Source organism: Musca autumnalis, unplaced genomic scaffold, assembly GCF_047663935.1.
Source record: "Musca autumnalis isolate F117 unplaced genomic scaffold, ASM4766393v1 scaffold_4, whole genome shotgun sequence".
NCBI lineage: Eukaryota > Metazoa > Arthropoda > Insecta > Diptera > Muscidae > Musca > Musca autumnalis.
The window spans coordinates 129,008,896-129,024,720 of record NW_027411977.1 but is presented as its reverse complement, the minus strand read 5'-3'; the positions used below and the strand labels follow the sequence as shown (position 1 = coordinate 129,024,720).

At 36.8% G+C, this 15,825-nt stretch overlaps 1 protein-coding gene across 1 annotated transcript in view; it reads left to right on the top strand.

Annotated features, from left to right (window-relative positions):
* Nucleotides 1-15,825, top strand: part of LOC141402657 (adenylate cyclase type 6) — a 555,913-nt gene that overhangs the window by 174,941 nt on the left and 365,147 nt on the right. Inside the window, exon 7 of the mRNA XM_073984363.1 lies at nucleotides 6,534-7,246. Coding sequence (XP_073840464.1) covers nucleotides 6,534-7,246 — 713 coding nt within the window. The remainder of the gene's footprint in view (nucleotides 1-6,533; nucleotides 7,247-15,825) is intronic.

Here is a 15,825-nt window from a genome sequence, read left to right as displayed (position 1 = left end):
AAACGTCGATTTCTTAGCAGATTATTATGTTATTAATTATTATTCCGCCACAGCAATAAATCTGGACTAAAAGACTTAGAAAATTTCTTATAACCCAGCCTTCTTATTAAAACATAAGTTGCTTTCTAATACAAATTTGTTCAAAAACTCAATCAGAAATGTCAAAATGAACGTATCGAAATATGTTGATAGTTTCTGACACAATAACAAATGAGCTAGAAATTAAGACTAATGCCAAGTTCATACCTGCATTTGAATCACGTCGTTCGTTCTCATAATTACGTACACGAATTAACCCGTTCATACGACATGGTACACAATTCATAGCAACATGATTCATATTTTCATAGTTTTTGTTTACTGATTTTAAAGAAAGTTTCAGCCAAAAAACGAATAAAATTAATTGATATGAACTTAAAAAATATTTGTCCTTCTTTCAGATATCTATTTAATATTAAATTATAATATTTTCAGTCATGTTTTATATTTTTTCTCAAAATTTTGGTGTTTTCAGTAAATTTTTTAATTCTTCTATTTTCAAAATGAACGAGAGAGACCTGCCAAAATTACTTTTTGGTATACAGACTTTCTGGCAAGCATTTGATTTTTGTTTCTAAATTTGTACGCGATTTTGAAACGATGGACAAGAAATGTAACTGCTATGAAAGAGAAGACAAAATTTGCTATGATTTGAATGGAGGTTTTCTAAAAATGTTTGGATTATTAATACATTTGTAATTTTTTATTTTTCCTGTCGTAATTAATTTATTTCGATAAATTCTCTCTGATTTGTTAGAGATGGGACACATTTTATCGTAATTCTGAGAGTAATTTAAATTGAACAATGTTGTTCGTTCTCAAAATTTTGTATGGGAAATGAAGTAATTATATCGTAATTTGGGTTCGAACAACGAATATAGAGCGATTTAGCCTTAGTATGAACAAGGCATAAGAAAATATTGAATATTACGTAAAATCTTTCATATTTTACTAAAAACATATACGGGGCAATCATGAATATTTCCCTCTGAATTTTCGGCTTGGAAAATAATTTTAGAAAGTGAAATTCTATTAAAATCAATATTTGTTAAAAGTTGAAAGCTACTAGATTCGCTTCATGATGGCATATTCTAGTCGAATCGACAAAAATATTCCCTTTTTGGACATAAATATGGAAATAAAAAATTGTGAAATTGGGAAAAGAAAACAAATTCCGCACGGAATTTTTATTCATGATTGAACTGATAACTACCCAGCAAAATTTGTCGGAAGGGGTTCTTTGCGATGACGTGATTTCATGCCATCTTTTGCATTGGTTCAAAGGAAGTCGTGAAAGATCAGATCTTTTCATTAGGATTTGAACCAATGCCAAGGAAGTCGTGATAGATCCGATCTTTTCATCAGCATTTGTACCCATTCCATCGATCCAATAGAGATGATGTTTGTGTTTTTATTTACACAACTGTTTATTTTCATTTTTGTATGTTCCAGTACTGCAAAAATCTACTAATTTTTACTATTTTTCCGACAACATAAAGGAAAAATTTTTATCGTAGTAAAAATAAGTAGATTCTTGCAGTTTCTGGAACAGACCAAAGTTGTTAGATCTGTCGTCGTGATGTTGTCTTACATTTCCTGCATATCAAACAACTAAAATTTCTAAACAATTGGTATTATATGAAGTCCCAACCATCGAGCTAAAAATAGAATCGGACTGCACACATTGCTATTTTAAAAGTTCCCTTGTCTGTTCTAAATCTGACATAGAATGAAATCAATCAAATGGAATTTGAAAAAAAAAAGTCCGAAACGAAAAGGAACAAGAATCTGAAAATAAAGAAGAAACTACTTTTGGAAAGAAACAATTAAAAATAAATTAATTAAGCATAAATGGTATTTTCCATAAAAAGTCTCTCCTCCCCGTTCGTTACATTTTGTTCTTAGAGATCCCTAAAGCAAGCCGGGTTGTAGATCCCTACATATTTCCGTCACTAAACAAAAGAGTATAAATTACCAAAATGTTGTTATAAAATAACAAAATTATAAAATAAAAGTAATTTACGAAATAAAAATACTTAAAGGAGTGCATTAGGAGTCCATGTTGAAATCTGAACTGGTGATGGGAAGATAATTGAAAAAACCTTTTGTAAGATGAAAGAATATCAGTTGCGGAGAACGGAGGAAGTAATCTTTTGCGTTGCAGCGGTGGTGATTACATTGCAATTTTGGATGTAAACTTTTGAAAAACTAAACTGATAAATTAATTGTAGCTATTTCATGAATTCGTTTGAATTAATAAAGTGTTTTGTTTTTCATGAAAACCATATTTCAATACATCATTTCCATTTTCCAAACAAGACATGAAAATTTCATGCCAAGGGGTTGGTGAAAATGACATGCCAAAGCATTGGTTAAAATGACATGTCAAAGCATGGGTGAAAATGACGTGTCAAAGCATTGGTGAAAATGACATGCCAAATCATTGGTGGAAATGACATGCCAAAGCATGGGTGAAAATGACGTGTCAACGCATTGGTTAAAATGACATGCTTAGGATCCAGAAAAGAACGTCATCTTTTGGGGTCCACGCTCATATAAAATTCATCGATGAAGATGGTAAAAAGATGACATGCTAGATCACTTGCACCCATGATTGAATGTCATCTTTGGCATCGAACATTTTGCTGGGTATATTTTAATACAATAATGGTATTATGCCTTAGTGAATGAGTTTGCAACATGCAAACGGAAACGAAATAGACCCACAGTTCCTTTTGATGATCTGATCTTTTTGAAAACAAAGTACAGGTCACATTTATAGACCAATTCGCATAAAAATTGGAGATTTTTTTGGCCCTGTTTATTTTGGTAAGAATCGATTCAGATTTGGATATTGCCCCCATATATACAGTATAATCTCGACAATCCCTACACCACAGGTTTCGGCGGTGTCCGAATTATCAAATTGTCCGGATTAACGAATAGTAAAGAAAATAATTTTCTATGATTAAATTACTCGTGGTAGTTATATAATAATACTTTTTTAAATTCTAATTGCTAATACCGAACTTTTAAATGAAATAAAGAAGTAAAAAGTGCTCTACGTGTTAAAAATAGTGAGATTTTTCTATACGACAATCCGGACATTTTTATTGGCATTGCCCGTATTTGTTCCTTTCCTCACTTTTTACCAATTTACCAACAAGACTCAATTTTCCCAAATTACAGAAAAAGCCAGTCAGATGGCGAAAGTAGAGCTAGAATTATGACGTTTTTAAAGTTTACATCAGGATGTAAGCAAAACACTGGGCAGGTCTGAAATTTATTTTTTTTTGGAAATTAAGATTCCTTGAAATTTTTGCCTTTTAGGTGTATAGTGTCTTTGGCAATTTTAATGACAATATTGCCGCGAATATTTTACTTTATATATTTATATCCTAGACAACAAGACTAATGTGTTATAAAAGGTGTTATATCCTTGTACTCGATAATTTTTTCTAAATGTTGCTGAAACAACATTAAATGCTGTTAACGCTTTATATATAAATTTTCTTATTACAGCAAAAATGGAATTTTTAAATATTTGTTCTTTATAAGGGAATAAAACCCCCATAACTTTGTAGCGCAGCATCTAATTTTGTGAACGCGAACAGATTTGAAACCTCGACTTTTTTCTTAATCTATGATCAAAAACTGCGGGTGTGCTCGCAAAAAAAATTTTAACATTTCTTCCAATGGAATTGCAAAAGAAATTTGAAATTTACCATATATCCTCACAAGTAGTTTTCTTTAGTTGCTCACAATTGTAAAACATATTCAGTACTCCTATTAACCCAGATTTCTCAAATGTTAATTTTTTTGCTTTACCTTCAAGTGTTGAATCGTTAAATCCGCGAAAACAAATTTACACAATACGGAAGTTGTATTGCCAACCAACTCCTTGTGGCGTTATCAGGATATGTCATCTTGAAATACAACCGTTTGTCCAAAACACTTTTACAATTGCAACCAATGACCCACTTATGTACGTATGGGTAATGCAATTTATATACGAAAGTTTGTGTTTTCATTTCAACATGTTTATTTGTGAAGAAGAATACCAAAGGCAAACGAATGTGTATATGTACATACATACATATTTATGAAAAATCGCAACTTGGTTTTCAACATAAGCACTTTTGGAAAATAAGTCGTTAAATTGTCTCACTTGAGTATCGTTATGTTAAGGATATTTTTGTGAGGCCGTTAAACGGCTGAAACAGTATTGTTTTCAGAGGCGTATGTATGGAAGTTAAAATTTAAGGTAATGGAGGATACACAGTCGTATTACAAGTTTAAATACAATGTATGGCCACTTCTTGGGTCTGTCGATTTTTTTTGGCTGCAAGTAGTTCTTGTGGCCTCGATTGCAATGGTATAATTTTTGGAATGAGAAAGCTCATATTTTATATTTTTATTTTTTATATTTTTCTAAACATCTTCACCAACAGGAAAACTATAAGGTAAAAATATGTTGCAATGGAATATCTAAACTATTGCGCGAAATGTTGACGAAAAAGACGAAGATCTCGAAAATTTGTTCTTCAAATTTCCTAGATATCCATGAATCCATTTATCCATCCATGATTTTTAAATTTTCTTCACATTTTCCTCGTATTTTAGCATAAGTATTATAGCTCAAACCTTCACGAAGTAGGTTTCATTTTATTTCTCACAATGTCTGGATTCTGTTGTCATTTTTTACACTTTTTGTAAGTATAGACGCTATTATTTAAAAAAAGAAATATGCTTGCAAATACGTAGAATTTTTCGCGAATCCATTGAGACATTTCTGGAGTATATTAACATCATTCACAGTTAAATTCAGTTAACGGTAATAATATATAAAACTTAATATATCAAGTCGCGATTTATTTAGGATTTTTTCTAATCAATTAAATTAAAACGGTTATATCTTTTGCTCGCCAGACAGCTAAGTCAGTGAAGGCTTTAGGAGATGAAGCCGCTAATATCGGAAACCACAGAGGGGTATATACCGCAATACAAAAGCTCGGGGGAAAGCGACAAAGATGCACCCCATATATTAAAGACAAGGAAGGAAGAGAACAGCACTCCACCGCGGAACAAATCGACAGGTGGAATATTTCACTGAAGTCAGCCTACCAGCAGAGGAAACACCGTCCAACTTGATCCAAACACGACGAAATCCAAATAGGAATATATCTACTGCAGAACCGTCTCACGAGGAAGTTGAAAACGTACTAAGATGTCTAAAAAGCAATAAATCTGGTGGACCTGACAACCTGCCAGCAGAACTCTTTAAATACGGGGTCAGTGCAATGAGTACCTACATAACAGAAGTTATACGACATGCCTGGAGAACAGAAGAAATACCAAAATCATGAAAAGATGGCGGAATAGTTGCAGTACCCAAAAAAGGAGATTTAACAGAGTGTAAAAATTGGTGTGGTATTACACTCCAAACTGGCCTCTTGAACATATGTCCCAAACATATTTGCAGCAAACTTATATAAGTTTGTAACAGTCCCAAACATAACATATGTGTGGGACCTGCAAACAAATATATGTTTGGGTACAAACAAATATTTGTTGATTTTTTATATTGCAATTCTTTATATATTTTCCATATTGATAAATTAAATAAAGGACAACAAATCTTTTGACCGCAACGGCCAAGATCAGTTACAAAAACATGTTGAGGATAAAGATTTTTTTCTTAATCTATGTATGTACTAAAATAATACTTTCAAATGGAAAACCGATTTAAAAAAATTTCTCATACACTCTCAGTAGGCCACACAGTGGTCGAAATTACTGATCTAGCGGGGCGAAATTAATAACTTAGAAACTAATAAAGGTATGTTCCTGAAATTTTGCACAAACTCCGTGGGTAATTTGTAGTTACGTTCCATTTAACAAAAGTATAATACACAAAAAAAAACACAAGAAAAATAATATTTTTTGAAAATGTATTGCTATATAACTATTTACCTCCAGGTCCCAAACAAATTTTTTATATATGGATGGTATATGTGGAGGGTATATTAAAATTGTTTTTCCGTTCGTAACGCATTGAAATAATAACTTGCGACCCTATAAAGTACAAACAAAAAATATTTTTTATTTATTTATTTTTCATTGTTGTATCGGCAACAAATTTCACATATGATATCGATATGATCCCTTCGGCCCAATCAAAAAGATTTTAAACACTACCATCAAGAAAAGAAGGGTCATCCTCCCCTAAATAAGTGATGTTCTGTAGTTATTTTGCCTTGTATACATGAAGAGTATTTTTTAAGAACACCGCTCCTGACCACATTTTATTGAATTCACAGCTTTGCCACCATCAGATACTCATGAAATTTTCACCGCAATTACTTTTGGGAAAATAATAACACTTTCACATGAATTTCAAGCATTAATTTAGACTTTTTCCGTATCCTTTGATGTTGGCTTTCATTAAATACTTTCATGATTTTTTTCACTTTTATTACGAATTTGTTTTGCAGGTGGAAATGTTGTATCAACGCTATTTTCTGCGCATGAATCAAAGCAGCACCACACACATTTTGGTGTTGCTATTGGCATTGGTTTTGGCACTTTCCAGCGCCCACATTGTCTTCAAGACAGTGCAAGTTAGACGTAATCTCATGGCTACAAATATTCCTCACATCGAAATGAATAACAGCAACAACATCAGCGATTCTGGCACCATTGAGTTTAATAATAGTTTCAACGTTTCAATGCAGGAGCTGGCAACACAACAAGACTATTCGCATTATGTTCAACCGGAACGTGATAAACAAGCGTTGGCACAAGAAGTTGAGGAATTCGATGATACTTCCGCTGTACAACAAATGGAAATGCCATATCATTTACCATTCAAAATGGAATCGGATATTGTGGCGGAGGCGTCTCCTGCAACAGCCAATGTTTTTCGCGTCGGGGAACATCATTTAAAAAATGTAGCGGTTTACAATAATAAACACCGTATCAATGCCAAGTCATTGAAAGATGAGGGTGATGATAATGCGGTTATTGTTGATAATTTGGCTGAATATAGTACCAATGCCAAAAATCTAGCATCCATGGAGTCTGCATCGAGTGCAAGGCAGTTTCACTCTGGCCAAGAGTCGTCTCTTCCATCATCAATGCTAACGCAACTACATAAGCGGCGCAAAAGGAAATTTCTAAATAGACATCAACCAAAACATCGCTCAAGGTAAGTTCATGTGGACAAATAATAAATACACTGTGTTATGAAGATTGATTATAAGCTATATTACAAGAACGTATGCCTTCAGAATCATCTTTTAAAGGGTTGGTTCGGTTAGGTCTAAGGATGTGCAACCATCTAATACTATGGGTGACTACTACTACCAACCGTGGTACATTGTGTTCATCCAAGGTAAAGGTGGTGAAAATTATGTAAAGATGATTACCAAGGGATGACCATAGAATATTAAGAGTTGATGCTCAATGAATTGCTGAAGGAGATGAGATAGTGTTGATGATGCAATTGTGGATACTGCTCGTTGAGTTCCAAATGAAGAAGAGTAGATTTCCAAGGTGTAGCAGTGTTGTTGATGGATGGCTTTACTAGAAATAGATAAAAGAAAAATTTTTAATAGTTTTGAACCTTTGCCAAGCCAGGATAAGTGCTTAGGAAAGTGAAAATGATAATGGGATTTATGTTACGTAGTATTCTGTGTCTTCTTGTTTGCAACAAGGGGCGCCTACAAGGTAGATTACAAGCCTAACATTTGCAAGCTTTTGGAAGGTCATAATCGTCTGGTCTTGGAGGACTTTAATGCGCATCATGAGATGTGGCATTCTGTCCTCGTGTACGTTTTGCTCGGTCAATGAGACGCTCCTACCAGAATTAGAGGAGAGTGTCACAGTTCTCCAGACATAACTATCGTGTCACCGACGTTACCTGGCAGCCCGTCAGTTCCCTTGAAGAAGACCATCTTCCCATAATTGTCTTCATAAGCAGACGACCCGATTTCATCACCTCTGAATGCTCCACATTAATCAATCATAAGAATGCTGATTGGCCAGGTTTCAGAGAGTTCACCAATCACCGCTTTAGAGAACTGCCCAAACCTTCTGATGTTCGGGTAGCGGAAAGGGCGTTCCGAGACATCATCACTGCTACAGCCGCTCGCCATATAACAGCTGGTCGAATACCCGAAGTAAGACCAAACTTCCCAGCAGAGGAGGCGGGATTAGCAAATGAGCGTGATGAGCTTCGTCGAACCAACCCCGACGACCCCAGAGTCAGGAAGCTGACACTGGAAGTTAACAGGCTGGTCGGCGAACATAAGCGAAACAAGTGGTTAAATCATCTGAAGAGTTGCAACATTGGTCTCGATTAAGTCACTCTCGAACCCCGAAAGCAGGGAAGATAGGACCTCAGACACGTTTGGCGACGTTGCGTTGACTGACCCGAGGAGGTGCGCAAGTTATTTCAATCGACAGTTTGTCGAGCACCCCGGTAGTGGCAGGGCGAAGAGAAGAGTACTATGTCGCTCAGATCAATTCCGCCCGAAGATGAACCACCACAGTTTACAATGGATGATGTTGCAAATGCCATCAGGAACGCTAAGTCATCCAAAGCGTTGGGCCCTGATGGAATCTCCATGGTAATGCTGAAGCAGCTGGATGAACCGCAAGTGGAGTATTTCACTAAAGTTCTCAACCTGTTGCTAGCCACTCTCATTGTTCCCGAAGTCTGGAAAATGAGCAGGGTGATCCCGCTACTGGAGCTAGGCAAGGATGCCAGCAAAAGTGAATCGAACAGGCCGATTTTGCTTTTTTTTCCTGTAGCAAGGACTCTTGAGGCCTTAGTCCTTCCCAGCGTCAGAAATAGCTAACTAGTTGCCGATCATCAGCATGGATTCCGCAAGCACAGCACGACAACAGCGCTGCACGCCATCTCCACATATATTTGTCGAGGACTCAACTAGGAAAGACCGTGTGATATAACGGTGATAGTGGCGCTTGACTTATCAAAAGCCTTTGATACTGTCAGGCACTCCATTCTGTTTGAGGACACTGAGCAGACAACCCTCCGGCCATGTCTAAAACATTGGATAATCAATTATATGTGTGGAGTGCAGTCGTACGTGGAATTCAGGAACAACAAGCCCAAACTCCGTAGAGTGAAACAGGAAGTTCCCCAAGGTGGGGTGATATCTCCGGAACTGTTTAACCTCTACCTTTCCTGTATACGGATCAATGAACGTAAACAAACAAAACGATTCCCGTACGAATCGCTCAAAGCCACAAACTTTTGAGTTTCTCTGAATCGTTTCGTTCTCAAAAGTACTATTTGGTTTTTTATCTGCTGTTGCGGAGTTGAGAACTTTTCGCTTTTCGTTTTGTTCGCACTCACGGATGTAAACAAAACGAAACTAAACATCGAGCTCGGCCAACGTGGGTTATGTTTCGTTTTGCATTGTTCCTATGGAAAATACGAAACGAAACCATTGGAAACTATTTTTGAAGTATTTTTACGAACGCTGATGCGGACCTGGCGTCAGGTACCTACCCTGATGACAACTGTGAGAGACTGAACTCATATTTAGCCGATCTTACCACATTTTTTCACGCGGGGAATATGCTGGTATCCGCCACTAAATCTACGGCCACTCAGTTCACGACATGGGCGGCGCAGTATAGAAGAGAGTTAAATGTCGTGGTCGATGGTAGCAGTATTCCGACCACAAACTGTCCCAAAATTCTACACTAGGTTCACGTCGTCCGCGCATGCCGCAGTTATCTTCGACAAACTGAAATGCAGAAGCAAGGTCCTTAAGTCCCCAGCCGGCAGCACTTGGGGTGCAGATAAAGAAACCTTGTTGGCCACATATAACGCGATAGATCCGTCTGTGTAAGCTATGCGGCGCCACTTTGGTCCCCGAATTTAGTTGATACGCATTGGAAAGAGATTCAAACCTGTCAAAATGCCGCCCTGAGAACAGCAACAGGGTGCCTCTTCATGTCTTCAGTGGACAATCTACATGAGTAGGCAAAGATTATTCCAGTACAGCAACACAATGAGATGTTTTCGTTGCAGTACTTGCTTGGATGTTACCTTAAATGTGAATAAAGTGCTCGGAGTACATCCCACATCTATTGCAGCTGAGGAGCGAGTAATTTTGGCTCAATTACCCTTGGGATATTGCAGTATCCTAAATTCTTATTAGGCGGACACCGATCGCGCCGTGCAAGACATTTGCCCAATATGCGTCATGAGCCCGCACGACACACTGCACCTTTTCAACTGCCCCGCCAAACCTACTCATCTAACTCCAGTAGATCTGTGGTTACTTCTCATCGAAGCAGCCACTTTCCTGGAACTGGGAATAGATCCAGAGCCAAATTGAGCAGAAGAACGAACATGCAAACACACAATTATAAACCCTGTTACAACAACAATAAAGTAGATGTTCGATAGTCTCTATCTCTTCTGCATCTTAACATAGCCTGCAGTAGTCAATACCACTGTCATCCCATTTCGAAGTTCGAGATCTGATTCTGCAGTTATCCGTTATAAGTCCAACGTAATTTTCATTCCTTAATTGTTGAGTCAGAGGAGGGAGATCGTTCTACGACAGGAGACCACAGTTGTAACAAAATTTCTCAGTTTTCTATCTTGATTTCGAAGCTTTTGTATATGGCGTGGTGTCGGTTGTTACATAGACGCCCTCTAGTGCGATTCTCTAATTCATTTTTTTAGTTACCGACAATTGTCGGTAAAATTAAAATGCTCATAATTTCGGTAATTACTGATATTTTTCCGTAAGTTAGCGTCGAATAAAAAGCTGTCGCAAAGTTCTAACGATATCAAGAGTGTTGTAAATTTTATATGAACTTTTCATTCATAATTTTGCGTTTTAATTTTACCGATTTTTGTCGGTAACCCAAAAAAATGAGTTAGAGAATCGTACTACTCGTCTCTGTTATAACCTTTACATACTTGTTCAGCAATATCATATATTTCTTCAACTCAAAATAATCTGAGTGAAATGGTGGGGAAGTATATAAATTGTACAAATTGTTATTAATTAAAAATACATATGTTTGTTACATATATTAAACCTACATACGTAGCCTGTGTTGCATTTATTATCAGATTTCCTTATTTCAGATAAATTTACAAACTAAAGTTCATGACAAACAATTAAGTGTTGTGGTTATACGCATAATTTTATAGAAATTAACTATTCAGGCGTAATAACTGTTATAAGCTTTACAAAATTCAAGGGTACAAATAACTTCATACAAGTTTAATTAAAAAAAGAGTGAAACCAAATTTATGTTTTCCAAGCATAGTGGTTTTTGTATTATTAATTAAAAATTTAAAGGAAAAAACGCACACACATTAGCTATTTGCTTTGCGATAATCAAATCTTAGAGCAGTGGCGCCCACATTAACGCCATTAAAACAAAATCATGTGTGTATATTTGGGTGGAAGAACAACAATCAGATGCTGTTGTTGGTTTGTTTTTGTTCATGTACACTGTACTCACATAGTATTGTTTTTGCGAAAAAGCGTAGCCCTGCTTTAGATGTATCCACCGGAAGGGAATAATTTGTTAGGAGAACTTGGTCAACAATTTGACATCCTACATTTTACACTATTTAATATAAAATGTTATTTTTATAAAGCGACAAGGGACGAGTGTTTACAGACGCACTTTAAATGATTTCGTTTCACAAAATTCTAAAAATATATGATGTTAATTTCCCTCAGCCTTGGGATAGTGTCAAATGACCGCGAGCACACAATTACACATTAGACTGGTTTTAACTCAAAGGGAAATTTGGAAATTTGAGTGCAATCGGAATATGTTAACACGTGCCACTGTGGCCTCAAAATTTCCATAGTAATTTGTATGGAGCCAAAGGCGAATTTTCACGAAATCGCTCTACAGACCACATTTATTGTCCAATCGATGAAAAAATTACCAGTTCATTTCTTTGGCCAAAAAATTTTGAAAATTGGGTCAGATTTTAATATCAGCTATATATAGGGCCCATGGAAACTTTGAGGCCCCAGTGGCATGTGTAAACATAATCCGATTGTACTCAAACTTTGGCAATCTTAAAATCCAACATAACTAAACACATTAGGGGTGCCGCATAAAAAATCCGTCATCAATTTTTTAAAACCACCACACATACACAATAACATTAATCTTCATAAATAAAACTCAAATGCCGTTCGTTGGTAATTGCATCACTTTTTCACTTCTTTGGGAGCTGTTATATCTCCAAAATTACTGAACAGTTTTTCATGAAATTTTCAGAAAATGTTCAAGGTTTTCCGTGGAAATGTATATTTTTATGGATTTCGGAGGAAGTGGGACACCTTCCCCATGTTCTTTTAAACGCTATATATTCGAAACTTATGATCACATCAATTTGAACATTAATTATGGGAGACAATGTGGTTGTGGCAAGAACATTTGACGTCAGTGCCAGATTGTAGCAGAAACGTTGGCCAATTACTTTAGCCTGACATTTGTGTCACTGCAGTATTTAAACCTACGTAGACGCAGAGGCTTAATGGCTCGGCAGATAAATAGTTTTTACGCAATGCTTGGGAAAATACTCGAAATCGGGGTACCCGTACATGGGGCTACAAGAAAACATAGACCTACGTTGAAAATTTTTTGCAAGGATGTCTTATATATATTGACAACTCACTGTGCCAAATTACATAAATTTTTCAATACTAGAAGTTCAGTTAATATAAAAAAGATTTCAGCCAAATTTTGGCACCCTACGTTAATTGTTTCGGCAGTTAAAGAGTTTTTACCCAACATTTGGGTAAAAACTCGGGTATGTATCCAAGTATTTACTCACATGTTTAAAGTATGGTTAAACACTCTATTTTGAAAAGATTTCATAACCTAAACCCAGGAATTGGGTGTAAGAAGTTGCGATTCAATATAGTAAAAACCGAAATAAATACCCACAAATGGGTATTTACCCGGTATTAACCCAATTTACCGGGTATTTCCCATTAGGTATTTACCCACTGTCCATCTCTAGGGATCAGCTCCTGCCAAAAAAAAAATTAATCACTCAACGTGAAATGTCAAAGTGGAGGTGGTGGTCATTAGCATCACTTCGAAAAAAGGCCAAGCCTATGCCCCCAGTTCATCCATCATCTGCTGCGTGACCTTCCGTATCCGTATTGTGCTGATGTCACCTTCACTTGTCCCCATTCGAGGCGGCGAATATACTGTGTATAGTAGGTCTTGCTGCTTAGTCCGCTCACCTTATTATACCCTCCACCATAATAATTCTATAATTCTATTTGTATAATTCTATTTGTCATTCCGTTTGTAACGCATCGAAATATTTCTCGGGCACCCTATAAAGTATATATATTCTTGATCAGGGTAAAATTCTAAGTCGATATAACAATGTCCGTCTTTCCGTTCGTCTTTTGAAATCAAGATACAGCTCGCAATTTTTAAGATAGAGCTTTGTAATTTGGTATAGAAATTTCTATTACTCCTAGGATGTTTGGTATTGCAAATGGGATAAGTCGGTCGACGTATTAATGTAGCCCCCATAGAACGGTACCACTCGATTTCCGGTCTTTTGAAGGTTTTAGCTTCATTAACACACTGAAATGGCTGAATTTCGTACTTAGTCTTCGTGGGGTATAAAACCCAGAATTTTGTTGTCAATATAGCACCGAAATTATTGAAACTTGGTGTTTAGTCTTCATTTGGGGTATAAAACTTTCCAAATGAAATTTGTGGGTATAAATCCCCGCCTTCAAATTTGGTACTTAGTCTCCGTTGGGGATATGAAACTTTCCCCACAAATTTGTCGGTACAGGCCCACGCCTTAATATAGCCCCCATAGAACGCTATCTTCCGATCTATCCCACCGAAATGACTGAAATTTTTTATTTAGTCTTCCATGGGGTTATAAAATATTCCAGTAGAGAATTATCATTCCGCGGGTTCCTATATCCCCCATAGAAGGTTTCACCGAAATTTCGGAAATTTGGTATTTAGTATTCTTTCAGTCTAAAAACTTTCCGCTAGAAATTTGTTGGTATAGATCGAAGTTTTGATATAGCCCCCATAGAATTTCGGTATTTTGAAATTGCTTCTTCTTCATAAAGAAAAGGAAACTAATTGTTCCATTTTACGTCAAAGCAACTCGTGGTGGAGGGTATAACAAGTTCGGCCAGGCTTTTTGCTGCTATCTACTTATTGGTGCTTCTCGAGTCCTCTCCAGACTTATCGGTGGAAAATTTGATGACCGATGAAAATTTGAGAATCCTCCACTTCCCCATCTCAAGACCGCTGTTCTGTTTCTCAACTAGCTCCATTGAAAGACGTGGGACCCATACTGATGTCACCATCCCACATGCTATCTCATCCAGAGGTACAACTGCAGATTGCTGCCTTCCCAAAGCGAGCCAATCCCTTGGTCTGCCGATCCCTTGTTCTCACCTGTAAAGAGCAGCCTGACTGAGCCGCACATTACTCTGTTCAACCACGTCCGAGATTAGGATATCCCTAAGACGACCACCCCCTAGCAACCAATGACAGTCGCCATCGCAGACTTACAGGACTTCCAAAAATATGGACTTATTGAAGAGATTTTGATCCCTTCAACAGCGACCCTCTCATTAGCCTTTCTCGTCACTGAAGCAAACGATGCAGACGAATGGACCGGCTGTGAGAGCGTATGCTTCTTTGCATCAGGAAGCTGTTCTTCGGAAGAGCCCATCGTTATTTCGTCTGCTCGAGTTTGCACCTGAGTCGAATGGTTTCTGTTTGCTCATTAGTTGTGACAACTTTAGAGAACATAGACTGTTTCTTTTCCTTATTCGGTTTTTTTTTCTTATTTGGCTTGGGTTATATCGGTCCATGTTTTAATATGGTTTTAATAATACCGTACTCTCGATTTTCGGTATTTTGAAGATTTTTGCCACATTATCTCACCGAAATGGCCGAAATTCGGTAGAAATTTGTCAATCAAGAAATTTATCTGTGTAGGTCCACGTTTTGATAAAGATCGGTTCCTCCAGATTTTCGCTATTTGAAATTTGTTTTTTACTCTTTTTTGGTGCTACAACACTTTCCCCACAAAAATTTTTCAGTATAGGGCCACGTTTTGATATAGCCCTTATAAAACGTTACCTCTCGATTTTTGGTATTTTGAAGACTTCAGGTACATTCTCACCTAAGTGTTATTTAGTCTTCTTTGGGGCTACAAAATCTGTTCCCCAGAAATTTGTCTGTATATGCCACGTTTTGATATATATCCCACAGAACGGTACCTCCCGATTTTTTGTATTTTGAAGGTATTAGCCAGAATATCTCAATGAAGACAAGGTTCAGAAATCTATTTTCCTGGTCAAAACCCCAATTCTTTAAGTCCGTTTATACTACGAGGGCTGCACGAAAACTATCTGGCCTAGACAACACCGCGTGTTGTCAGGCGCCATTTAATTATTTTTTTTTTCTTTTTTGACAGTTTTTAGCCAATACGTACTCAGGACCGTTTGTCATACGACCTTGTGTTGTGTTGTTTACATTGACTCCAAAAAACAAGTTTGCAAAAAAATGGAATTTACTTGTGAACATTTTCGCCCGATCATTTTTCACTACTTTCGACGCGGATAATCACGGCAAGAGTGCATCGATCAAATTAAATCATTGTATGTTGATAAAGGGCCATTTTATAGCTGGTTTAATAAATTCAGACGTGGCCGACAGTAGCCAAAAAACGAAGGTCGTGAGGGTCGCCCAAAA